General features: G+C 36.9%; 1 protein-coding gene across 2 annotated transcripts in view; it reads right to left on the bottom strand.

The window, feature by feature from the left end:
* Positions 1-13,768, bottom strand: part of LOC146393616 (CUB and sushi domain-containing protein 1-like) — a 437,819-nt gene that overhangs the window by 178,325 nt on the left and 245,726 nt on the right. For both annotated transcript variants that reach the window (XM_084931950.1, XM_084931959.1), the window contains exons 6-8: positions 11,365-11,477; positions 10,370-10,447; positions 1,699-1,780 (exon numbers count right to left, since the gene is read on the bottom strand). In XM_084931950.1, coding sequence (XP_084788076.1) covers positions 1,699-1,780; positions 10,370-10,447; positions 11,365-11,477 — 273 coding nt within the window. The remainder of the gene's footprint in view (positions 1-1,698; positions 1,781-10,369; positions 10,448-11,364; positions 11,478-13,768) is intronic.

Here is a 13,768-nt window from a genome sequence, read left to right as displayed (position 1 = left end):
GCAATTTAGATATTCTGTTAGTCCTTTACTCCAGCCACCTTCAGTTTTGTCTTCAGAAACTAAAAATCACCTGTTGGTTTGAGATTAGGTCGCTGACTTGGCAATGGAAGAATATCCGATTTCTTTGCCTCAAGAAACTCTTGGGTTGCTCTTGCAGTATGCTTTGGGTCATCATTCATGTGCACTATGAACACTGTCCAATCAGTTTCACAGTATTTGTCTGAATCTGAGCAGAGAGTATAGTCCTATACACTTCAGAATTCGTCCTGCTACTTCTATCGGCAGTCACGTCATCAATAAACACTAATGGCCAGATTCCACTGGCAGCCATGAAATGCCAAAAAACTGAACCATGTTTGATCGATAACGTTGTATGCTTTGGATGATTTATTTCCTTCTCCACACTTTTATCTTGGTTTCTAAGTCTAATCTGATATTCAGGTTCTTGATTGTTTGGACCGTGATGTAAACCGAAGGTGATGTGATTAAAAAATATTGACTGTAGACTTTAACACCCACCTCTTTGAAAGCGCTTTGACAGGGCTAAATGTTGTGAGAATGTTTTTCATACAACAGTTCAGCTGTAGAACAAGTGAACCTGGACTCTAATCAATACTTCAGAGAATTATGTCATTGCCCAAAAAGCTATCGGCCCAACTCGAGCTGAACTGCAGTAGGAATATTTGCTGCTAGAGCTGTTTGGTAGTTAGATTCCACAGGCAGAAAACTAATTCTGAATTGATTCTTCTGTCATAGCTTTAAAGTTGATACAGTTATGAAGAGTCATGAATTGATTTCACATAAAAGAGGTGATTTAAGTACATGTCCCATACATTTAACATGCTACTTACATGCCCCCCTTTACTATTGTTTGTGTGTTTGCATATTTAATGAGATGGGGACATCTGGATTACATCTGAATTTGCAGGATTAAATTTTTTGCTAATAATTTGTTTTCCTGTAGGTGACACTTCTTGATGTAGGGGCGGCTGGTGAAGCAAACACTAAACAAAACATCTGTTTGTACAATTTTTTGTGTTTTTCCAAGTAGGTTTCAACCCAGTTACATATGGTGATTTGCATCTAAAAAGCACATGTTCTAACAACACATCTCCAATGGACATACATTATTTATAATGATGCATAAACCACAAAACACTTCAGTCTCCCGGAAAATGAAGAAGAACTAGATGTTCCTCACACAGTGATCAATTTTGTCAGCCAACTACAACACTGCTGTTATCGCTTGAAGTGAGAGAACAGTACAGAGGAGTCATTAAACCTAGTTAAAGAAGTTTTACTCTCCTTATGTATTGACCATTATCAAACGTGTATGTAGAATAGACAGGTTAAGGAAAAGCAGAGCATGGTAGGCAGAGCTCATTTAGGTTTTTTCATTAAAACTGAGAACTTAACTGGTTTACCACAAGTATTTTGTGGCCAACTGCCAATCTGTTCTGACTTATGAATTAAAATGCTTCAACAACTCAAACCAAGCAGAAAATAAACAAACACTGAGGAAACATCCCTGTACTCACATGTCAGCCAAATGATTTGATGGCTTGTGCCAGGTTAGCTAATGTAATGTATTGCAACAAAAGACCTGGGACCTTTCTAGGTCAGTCTGATTTCTGCATGTGAAACAACAACATTTAGACTCAAGAGGTGAGTCTAAAAACAAAATACAGCTTCACTTACTGGAAAGTAGAGCCCATCCTCTTGCCGTTTTCGGGAACTCCAGGATCCGGACAAACATCACCAGCGAGACCACTTTGACCCACTGAAAGAAAGGAAAGAAAGGAAAGAAAGATGGATGCAGTGTCTAGTTTCAGGATATTATTTTACATCCTATCACGGAAATTTAGCAGTTTTAGAGGGATGCATGCATCCTTTTATGCCAACGGGAAACTTATTAAATTTGCCTTCATACCTCCTTTTGCAGTGAGATGAAAGTGGATTCTGAGTATTTTTCAATATGTGATTATAGTCTAGCCACGATGTACAAACAAGATAACTCCAACTGTGAGAACTAACACCTAGCGGTTCTTGAGAATTTTAAAAAAAGAGGCATGTGCTCACCTCTTCAAGTTGGAATTTAAAGTCCATCCTTACTTGAAAACCTTTTCTTTTTGTGTTTTTATGTTCTGTGTTAAAAAATAATGCTGTAAAGCCTATGAAATGCAAATCTCAGCTATTCCTGGTTTTGAGGAAGGAATGAGGAAGACAGTTGCAAACAACAGCTTTCTTTCTTTCACTGAAAGACTTTTTAACTGATGGGATAAACAAAATTCTGGAAATGGACGAGCCTTTATCACTGTTTAGTTTTACACCTTTTATTTATTAAAAAGGAGATCACATAGACTTGCTTTAACTCAGCCAAAGCAGCCAAAAAACTATTTTACCAGACACTGAGGACTTTTCACATTTAACTTTTCAATTTGCATCAGCTCTATGCATTTCCTTAGATGTAATAGCAGAAACTTGCCATAAGGAGTACTGCAATGTGATCCAGAGGCAGGATTTTAACCTATGATGTAAGGCAGGTTTGCCTTCATATAAATTATTTTGTGTGCAGTTTAATAGACCTTTCACGGCTGACATTTTGACTTGTCATAGCAGAAAGGCACAGTAAAATATATTTTGTTAACAATAGCTCAGTTCTATCAAGTGTCCTAGTAAACCATGACTGGGCGCCAGCATGCACAATACCAGGACTGAGACATATAAGAAAAAACAGGCAGGGAGCATAAAACCAACCGATGGCAAAATATCACAGAGTGCTTATTAAAGTCTTAATGCTTAACTGTTAAGAACTTCCCAGTGCTGTGTAATTTCTCCACTCTCCTTTTCATTATCGGGACCACCTTTATTCCCTCGTGCAAGAATGATCTAAAACTCAGTGTTATGTGTGTAGGCAGATGACTTTCATCAAGGACTCGACCTTTTGGACCATTTATGTTTTCTGATGTTTTGTTTTCTGTTTGGTTTGTGAGAATTTCTTTTTTCAACCACAGTTACAGAATTAATAGTTAGTGAGCTGTTTGGTTAGTTTTTGGTCCATATTGACATAATAGCATCACACAGTTGCTGCACATCCATGATGCCAACCATCCGTTCCACCACGTCCCAAAGGTGCTCTATTGAAATTTGGAGACTGTGAAGGTCATTTGAGTACAGTGAACTCACTGTCATGTTTAATAAAGCAGTTTGAGAAGATTTGAGCCCTGTGACACGGTGCCTGTTACCCTGCTGGAAGCAGCCATTAGATGATGGGCACACCAAAGGGATGGACATCGTCAGCTACAATGCACTTGATAGTGATCAGGTAGGCTCAGTTTGTACAAAGGGATCCAAAGTGTCCCAAGAAAATTCCCCCCACACAATTATATCACCACTAGCCTAAACAGTTAAGGGAATGCAGGGTGGATCCATGCTTTTCACCAAATTCTGCCCGTACCATCAGAGAAAATTGTCACATGCCTAAATGCATAAGCTGCAATCTGATTGGCTTTCTCAACTATCTGCAGTAACAAAACAAAACAAAAAAAACAAGATACATGACAAATTTTGTCCAGCTTGTATTTGCGATATTGAATTGGTTTCAGAGTTTGCTCAGAGTGGGAACATCTGCTGCATGGCTAAATCATAATGTAAATGTAAATGAGACCAGACAACATGAAAGAAACCAGTTTAGACCAGCTCTGTCTTAATGGAACTCTGGGGATGAATAATGACGGTGAGCAAAACACAAATAAAAAAAGAGATAGAAAATAAGTAAAAGTGCAGGGAAATGAGAGCTCTAAACTGTGTAGTGCGAAGAAAAGCATGTGAGAATAATCTTGCAGGCTTATAAAATATTACCCAGAGAAAGTGAAATATCTGACCTCTGAACACTTCACCCTGTCTTTCTGCCCATCTTTTCCGGTATCTGTCTTACTTGCTTCTATTTCTCTTCCTGTTTTCTGTTTGTATCTGCTCCCCCTCACTCCTCCTTTCCACTTTTGCATTCTCAGCGTGCTCCCTCGGCTTTTTCCCCCTCTCACATTAGCTGCAGTTTACAAAGGGATGCCAAAGTTTTGTGCATCCTAGCATAAAAGATGGATGAATGATTTGCTGCATTTGTGTGATTGTGTTTTGTGCGCGATGAGAGGTTGTGAGTGTATAGACTGTTTGTGTGAGATATGATGCAAACAGAACAAGCTGTCTTATTGCTCTGCCGTGGTTTTGATGTTCCGTCCAAAAAAAATCACCACACAGACACACTCTAAAACGCACTTTCTCTTTCATGATCGCTCACTGCTTTTTCTCTCACTCGTGTTCAAATGGTTTTCATTGGCAAAAAATGAAAAGGTTCATACTGCGGAAACAAATCCAGCTCATGCAAACAACATGAGATTGTTGTAGGAAAAAAAAGGACAAATATCACTGCTGGGCCGATATCAAAAATCCTCACACTGACTTAATCCAATTTGCACTTAAAAGATCATTCAGCATTTAAACATAACCTTATGACGCACAGTGTAATTTACATATCATCAAAGTCTCCTCAGCAAACCTTTCATGTATAAAAGTCAACTTTTTAGGAATTTTCAATAAATAAATTCAATTCAATTAAAAATAACAACAACAAAAAAGGATTTGTTTGCTCATTGGTGCCTGTATACGTTTAGCATTCCTTTACCTCAGTAACTTTCTGCCATTTGAGCCAAAATAAGACACAAGTTACTATTAGTTAATTTTTAGCAGCTGTGGTTAGAAGTTACAAGCAAACACTCCAAACCAATCGATTGATGCATTAACAAAGATAACAGTGTTCAGGTTGATTGACGCTGTCAGGGTTTTTTTTTTTTTTAAATTTAACTGAATATAAACGATTGATCTTTTAGTTTGATGGGTGTTACTGATGTTTTGTACAATTCACTCACTTATTTGAAGAAAGGATATTCCAGCACAACACCAGCACAGCTTGATTTATTAAACTGACTTCAATGCAACTGTTGCTTAAACTTAAAAGGAGTGATCATTGATAGTAAAATCAGTATAGCCATGAGTATTTTTACACAAAATATATAGTGAGATCAGTATTTCAACACTTCGTCTATTGATTAATTCAACTTTGGGCTGTGTTTGTTTTTTGCTTTTTTATAACACTGAACCAATATGACAACAAACTTCACTGTCACATCGCCAATGCTAAAAAGCCTGTAACAGCAGGTGCTGCAAAAGGGCCCACCTCCCAGCCCGAAGATTACTGAGGAACAAAAGTGGTTGAACAAATATGAGTCTTCCAGGAGTTACAGAACATTTGCTCTGTTGTTATTGTAGTTGCTGTTTATTTATTTAATTTTAGAGTCAGCACGAAACCATTAGCTTTAGTCATTGTGTATGCAACAAGCATAAAGAGATTATGCAGCTACTGCCATCACCACTATACATCACAGCAGCCAGACTGGAGGTGACACCATTTTTTAAAGACAAAAGTGAATCATGAGCCATTAGTTCTGGACATCATAAACTCTAGAACAGACTCATGCAAATGAAATTTTATGGAAAGCCCCCAAAACAATCCATTAAATTTAAATCAATAAAACTGGAGTCTTAAATTTAGGGTTACGTGTTGTATTTTTTAGAAAACAATAATGTGTACAAACCGGTGGTCTTTGAGTTTGAATGTTACTGACAACACTTTTAAAAACTGTAAAGTTTCGCAAAGTCTTAAAAATAAGCATGAAAGGGACACAGGGAAGTTGAATACTTTTTTACAGACTTACAGAGCAATCCAAAGAAACAAATAAACACATTCGAAGTGAGAATGCAAAGAAACGAAGCATAAATGTTTAGTTATTAACAAGAATACAAAAGAAACGAGGCCATAAAGAGAAAAGGAGGAGCAGTGTTAGTGTTAGAGCGTATGCTGGTGAGTGTGTGTGTGTGTGTGTGTGCGATCAGCTGATGTGTTTCAGCTAAGAGCTTTTGAGGTGCACTTCAGATGCCTGCAGGATGACGGGAGAAATGTGTGAAGTGTCTATTGTTGATATACTCTCTTGCGCTGCCCTCTTCTTGTTGCCTCTTATCCAATCTGCCGTCTTTTTCTCCTCCACCTTCTCATGTTCACAGGTCAATCAACCCAAGAGCTACAGTCCTCCAGCCCCACGCTATTACGTTGAGTTCATCAAATTTTCGCATATAAGACGTACAGTATGAGAGTGAACAAACCCATAATTACATAATATTTTTGAAAGTGTGCCTGTGACGTTTCCTCCAAACTATTTAGCTGTGGTGTTACGCTATCTGACAAATTTACATTTTAAGTGGTTGTGTTTCTTTCTTTCGAGTAGTCTGTGGCCCAGCACCATATTGCCCGACAAGCCTAAAGAAAACACTGATTATAAATTACGCTTCCACAATGATCATTCATTACAGTTGTAGGTCATTGTCTTGGGAGTAACGCTCCTTAATCTTTCAGCCTCTCTATAATTATGACACATCTTCAGCAGTAAGCTAATGTTACTGCTGAGAGAGGGCGACTCCGCCATGGGTTGGTCTCAGCGAAATTATTTCGGGTTGCTTTACACACCACTCTGAGTTTGTAGCTGTGTATTTTAATGATCTCATCCTTTAGATTGCATACGATTTTTATCAATAGCATGTATGAAAATTATTCATAAACTGACCGTCTGTGAATCTATTTAAATCTGTACTTGTGTGTGTATTAGAATGTGCTTAGATATTATGTGCTTTAGATTATGATTCATAAGCACTCCACTCTCTAGACAGGTAAAACTCATTACCATCAGTCTGGTTCTTTGTAATGATTACATATTGCATAAAGACTGCAGATTCTTCACCACAGAGCTATAATATTACCACTGGGAGTCATTTAGTCTACAGAAGTGTTGTTCAAAGACTAGTTGAGGACCAAACGTGGACCTTGGATTTCCTTTTTTTAAATATTTTAATGGTCCTGGTTGCCAACCTGATGGTCTACACTGGGATAACCTTGCTCAGCCAATGTGAACCCACATCTACTCAGCTTTGGTCCCCATGACAAGCATGTGAGCACGTTTTCAATGAACATGGGCCCAAGGTGAGGTAAATTTCTAATTTATTTCCAGAGCTGCAGAGGCTAAAGGGCTCCCTGGACTACACAGTTAACAGTAATTATCATCACTATGCTTTGGCTCCACATAATGATTACGGATAACGAAGCTAATGTGCTTAAGTGCAATAACAATTTTACAAGTGGGATAGTTACTTTTGAATCTTTCAGCATATATAAACCACTGGTGATTACAGTTATTTTACAACATACAGGGAATTTCTCTCCTGCAAAACCAATTTAAAAGGTCAACTTATTTTTTTCTCCAGCAGAGTTTTACTGAGTCTATTTCTTGGGGTAATACATACAAAACATAACACTATATGTCACCATGCATTATAAAAGATTTACATTTGGAAAGAAATTTACCTCATAACAAGATATTATGTTTGCCAGCTTCTTGTAACAAGTACCAACCATTACTTTCTGACTTCAGATATTCTTTATATGGAAACAACTTTGGTTATGGTCATGTGTGAGTATGGACTGTGTGTGTGTGCTTTAGTAAATCCAAGTAAAGGTATGTTCTTTACCCAGCGTCATATCATTGAAGACTATAATAAACTGACGTGTCCCAGGAACTCTTTATATAATCATGCACACACTCAAATACGCAGAGTGCAGACCAGTTTAAATATTAATTGCAGCAACACATGGAGAAGCACAAACGCACATGAGAATTTCCCTTCACACGTGCACATACGTTCACACAAAAAACGCCACGCTAATGTTAATTGCGGCAGTGCATGCTTGGCTGAGCGTGTAAATCGGCAGAATTATTGATGAGGATTCTATTATGAAGTTAAATGCTAAGGGATGGATGAGGTATGAGGCTGGGCTTCTGTGATAATTAAAAGCCCGTGTCACAGGATCGGAATGCTGTTTACGGGGCATCTCCAAGCTGCCAAGACATATGTCTGCCATCAGAGACTGTAAAGATATTTGTCTTATTTATGGCTAAATTTATTGTTTTGCTTCCTTGTGATCAATATAGTGTTTAACTTTATTTGGTTTCCCATTAGCTGTCACTGAGGTGAAAACTATTTCTCCTTAGGTCCACATAAAAGCAGAAGACTTCCACAGATTATCCCCTTGCTTTCCTAAATAACAAGTGATCTATTCTAATCACCGCATGTCTAATAGTTAGCAGAGACAGTTCTTTTGGTTTTGAGATATCACAAAGCTGAATCGGAGTAAATACTTAATGGTTAAACACAGCCTCTAGAGAGAAATCTTTTAAACTCTACAACAATTACACATTACTTGCCAGCATTTGAACAAATCATTGGTGTATTAGTAATAAATCATCTTGAAAGTTCCACTGACAAAGCTTTGGGCTTATTTTTTTTGTCAGAGAACTGGCTGCTTTTATATTTCAAAGAAAAAAACACACCAGTTGTGTTTCATCTCAAAATTAGACATTTTTTTCTGGCAGGATGCTGCAAACTGGTGCACTGAACAACAAAAATTAAGGTTATTTAAAACTGCACAAATCTACAGTCACTGCTTTGGACTTTTAAGAACAGTATTACTTTGCAGTTCCACCATACGTTCTCAAATATTCTTTCAAGCTATGCCTGGTTGTCCTTTAAACTCTTTTAAATGAAACCAGGATTTTATTATTCATGTTTAAAACAGAAAAACTCTGAGGTTGGATAAATACAGTACCTCATGGGCAACAGCAAAAACAGTGATTTTTTTTTTTAACTTAAAATAAACCATTTTATACCAGTAAGTCGTTCTGGGCTCTGATCTTATTGTTTTTTTTTATGTTTTTCTTGGCTTATCTAGCTGCTAGCCTTGCCTTATGGATATATTTATATTCAAGTAGAAAGTCTGGCTTTCATTGTAGCTTTCACCAAAATAAATCCCACTCAGATGATATACAGTGTACTATATGCAAATAATGTGCAGACTGTTTGCACTGCAATATGGGAAAATAGTCAAGTGGGGAGCTTAGCAAAAGAAAAAGGGGGCAGAACAGAAATTAAAGAAGCACTTCAGAATTTTTCGTCTTTGCCCTCCTGCTCTCCGTGAGACGATTCACTTTCTTTACTGACTTAGAATCTAACAGACAGGCTGTTTCTAGTCTGTGCAATAATGATTTCAGTGTCTCTTTCTGGATTCTTGGCTGCACCTCCAGGGGCAATGAATAAGACACAGTGGGAACACTTCCAGTTTTGGCCGAGTAACACCAACGCTTTATTGTGCCCACTTTTGGAAATTTATATAGTTTAAAAAAGTTAAATGGGTAAAGAGTGCCACTGGAAGCAAGAGTGGCAGTTAGCAGAAAGTAAATCACTGTGCTACACTGAAGTTTGCTCTTCCTGACACCTTACTAAAAACGTATAAATAATCAGAAAGCACACACAAAATACTGGTGTGATACTGGTGTGGGAATCTAACACAAGGATATGGGTGCTAAGCAACAAAACATATTTGGTTATAATCTTTCACATCAAGTAAAGACTCATGAAAAGTACAAATGATGAAAAAACAGTTTTTGTAGCAGCAGTTTTTTCCTTACTTTTACAATACCACAGACTTAATTGTTCTCTGTTGTGTAACTTTCTCTTATTTTTGCATATATTCCCCTTGTTTTGTATATATTTCTCCTGTTTGTTATTTCCTGCTGTTTACACTTTATATATGTCATTCTTTGTTGTACATGTACAATGACAATAAAGAGCTATTCTATTCTATTCTATTCTATTCTATTCCATTCGCTGGCACTCTGGAGGGTCTGATCTCTAGTTTAGGAGCTAGCAGACTAAACCTGTCAGACTTAGACAATGCTACTTTTGCAATAATGTATCACTAATAAATATCTAATGGATGGGAACTAATGGAAACTATAATACTATATAGTCAAATTAAATCAATCCACTGTTTTTTATTTAGATATATTTAAAACTTCTGTTTTTATTTATTTGTTTATTTTTGCTTCTAATATTCTGATACTAGTACTCAAAAAAGTACTAAGAAAAGATTAAGTAACCTGCTACAAGAAACAGAAAGAAAAGGAGAGCATGATACCAATTCCTGTCTCCTAGTAGGTCGACCTCATTGAAAAATAGATGAAATCACTTCTCCTGCCACATCAAAGATGGATGCATCCCCTGTGTCCTTGCATATATACAGCATTTCTGTGTGTGTGTGTGTGTGTGTTTAAATATGTTTGACCAAATGTGTAATGCAATGCCATCTAAACAACGTGGTCACAGCATCTGCATCAGCACACAAAACCACGGCAGATTGTAGGGTACTTACAGACAGCGTTTTTGTGACTGGAGTCTTTGCTGGGCATCATTTTCACCCCTCTAGACTTCAGCTCGATTGCTTTCTTCACTGTGGGAAGGGAATTAGCAGTTATTCATTTAATTATACATCACATTTTTAAAAGATTTATTGTTTGTCTTTTTTGCAAAGCACTAATTATTTTAGGGGGTTGCCATTTGGTGCACCTATGCGTGCAATCCAAGAAATGCTTCTCACCCCCTTGCACTTACAAATCCACAACAAATTTATAATTAGAACATGAAACAGCAAAAGAAACTGAAGGAAACAGAAAAGTGAGGACAAAGGGGAAAAGGGGGGCAGCAAAAGAGATGAGCAGCATTAAAATTTATTCAATCTATTTTATCCTAAGTGGCAGCACTGCGAGAATAACAGGAAAATCTGTGCTACAACTAAACTGCATTCCACTGAGAAACAGAGATGGCATAAAAAGCACATCTCTCTCTCTCTCCCGATCCCTCTCGCTCACGCAGACACACACAGGCACAGGAAATAGTAGACGCACCAATGGCTTGAGAAAAGAAAAATAGCTGAGGAAGACAGAGACAGCGACAAAACAGATGAAGACAAGTCAGGAAGCAAGATATGCAGGAAGACAGACCAGTCTTGGATCACTGTGTTTTGTGTTGGGAGCAGCCAATTAAATCTGATCCATCATATGGAAACTGAAATTCACCTTAATATACTCATTAAGCGACATAACTGATCAGTCAGGCAGGAAAATCCCATCTAGTCCAATGAGTTGATCTAAAGACCTTTTTATAATAATAATAATAATAATAATAATAATAATAATAATAATAATAACAACTAATGTAACTAATGTGTGGAATCGTTTGTAAATGTGTTCGAAACAGCATAATTTTCAAACACAGTGATGCATACACACACTACATACAAGTAATTATAAGTATAACACAGTGGTAAAAACTACAGAGACATAAAAGGTATGTCTGAAAGAGTAATACCTTGATACTGAGCACTGAATCCTTTTCTTCTGTGATTGCTGTCGGAGGTGAAATGTATCCGAACCCAGTTCTTATTTGAAATCACTGGCGAAGGCAGAGTTGTACCAGTCAGCCTGGAAGTAAGCAAACAAGAACTTTATTAAGAACAAAACATAAACTGAACATGATTGATGCAGACAGGTACCAAACCTAAGACGTAAGGATATTCTAATATTCATAGCGCTGTGCTCCTTACTGTGTCGTACGACGCTGTGGACAGTACAGCACAACATCACAAGGCAGATCCTTTGAAACACAGAGTCCATCTACAGTGAATTTTGCTTTATTTTGTCGATGTGAAATATATTTCTACTTTTCTCTAGTGGCAAGTATAGCAACATGCTGAATATTAGATAGAGGTTTAGACCCTCCTTCAGAGATAAATTATGTTTATCACAACAGTCTGTTATAGCAAGAGCAAGAAAAAAATGCACAGTGTAGTTGTTGGAAGAAAGTGCTGTTCTCTAATTACAAATTACCAGCATGATCAGCTACTGTGAAAAATGTAGCAAAATGCCTATTCATAAACAACTGTAAATATGTAAGATATGCAAGGCAGAGCACAGAGGTGCAGAAAAACTACTGGATCTATGTTTCATGTGAAAATATGAAAATGTGCCAGTGTAGAGAGAAGTTTCTAGTGAGTTCAAGGTATAATTTTTGAGTCCCTTTGATTTGTCCTCCATGGTACAAAGGCTGGCTATAATTTAAAGAGGTTTTTGCAAAAAGGCAATTTGTTCCACTGGTTTGGAAATGCAGATGTGGGAAGTGAATGATATTATCCATTCCCATTATGATCAACCCTCACCAAAAGCATAATGTGTGCACTTGTACTGGTCACAGTCCTACTTCAGTGTCTAAGTGGTTTCCATTGAGGGAAGTCCTTGCTGAAAAAAATACATTTACAAAAAAAAAACTGTAAATTTTTTTTATAAAAATTCATCAGCAAAAAAATAAGAAAAAGCAACTTTGTTAACTGAAAAACAAGACTCATCTATTTTGTAAAGTTGACTGAATTAGGACATAATGCTTAGTGACTTTGAAAAAAAAAGTTTATATTCCTGATTTCATAAGAGCTGGGCTAGAAACTATCTGAGTTTCACACACAATCACAATAAACACCAAACCCTACAGGGGAAAGTTACGTAAAAGAGGGGGCTGTTGATAGTAAAGCAGAAGAAAAAAGAAATAACTTCACACATTTTTTAACCATCCCTACTAAGAGGATAAGTCAGTACCCTATGGTAAGTCTTACATCAGATTTAGCTTCTGTTACTTTTCTTTACCAACGGCAACCAACACGGCGTTAAAAGGAATAAAACAAAATGTACGGAAAAAATGATGCACAGAGAGAAGCGAGGAAATGATGTAGGAGATGCTGCCTGGAAGCTCATGTTCTACCAACCTCTCTAGAGCAACAAGCGCCACACTAACTGCCCTTTAATAATGCCGCAGTTACACTGAGTAGACTAGAGAGAGCAAGTTACAAATACTGATGAAGAAAACGAGGGAATAAAATATAAAAAAATAAAAATAAAAATGTAATTAGAGAGCTTCTTAGAGAACCTCATTGATTTGATTCTTTGATTAGATTTGATACTGTCAATAAAGCTGGGTTATCAACTAAAAAATCTGAGGAAACAAAAAGAAAAAAATCTGTAAGAGGATAAAAAAAAAAAACCCCTGCCAATGTATCTACCCCGAGGCGATATAACACTATAGTATACACAGTGAAAAGCTCCAGTACTGTAGTGTGATGTGTCATCTCTCAGAGAGTCAACTAGCAGTCTTTATCAGTGAGAGCCTTTAAATATAAATGTCTTGACGTGTGGCACATTAACACAAAAAATATAGTGCATGATATGAAAACTAGACTAAAAAGGATGGGGCTCCCTACAAACATCAACAAAGGATATATAGGCTTGTTATTGCAGTATTTATTTTGTGTTTCAAAACTTCAGCAAACCTTTACAATGATTTCAAGAGAATGTGCAATTTTATCTCAGCCTAGCCTGGCAGAAGATGTTCTCAGACAACCTGTCTGATGTAAAAAAAAAGAAAAAAGGAAAGGTCTATATGATGAAACAGCTTACAGTTACATAAGGATACAGTGCTAGACTGTGCTGTTTTCTCTTTGACTAAAGTCAGATTCAATCAAAAACTTACCACAGAGGAACATTTTTTTATACAAAGTTCACTAAAGAGAAAGTAAGCAATGCTACATTATGACTGTACTTATATATATTACTAATACATTATATATGAGTACATTATATCACTCTATTACCGTATAATATCGATCTCTCTCTCTATATATATGTGTTTTCCTAACTATCTTAAACAGAGGAAAGAAACATGAAGCAAC

Source organism: Perissodus microlepis, chromosome 1, assembly GCF_051167445.1.
Source record: "Perissodus microlepis isolate ML-2025 ecotype Zambia chromosome 1, ASM5116744v1, whole genome shotgun sequence".
NCBI classification, from domain to species: domain Eukaryota; kingdom Metazoa; phylum Chordata; class Actinopteri; order Cichliformes; family Cichlidae; genus Perissodus; species Perissodus microlepis.
This window is presented reverse-complemented; position numbering and strand designations above follow the sequence as displayed.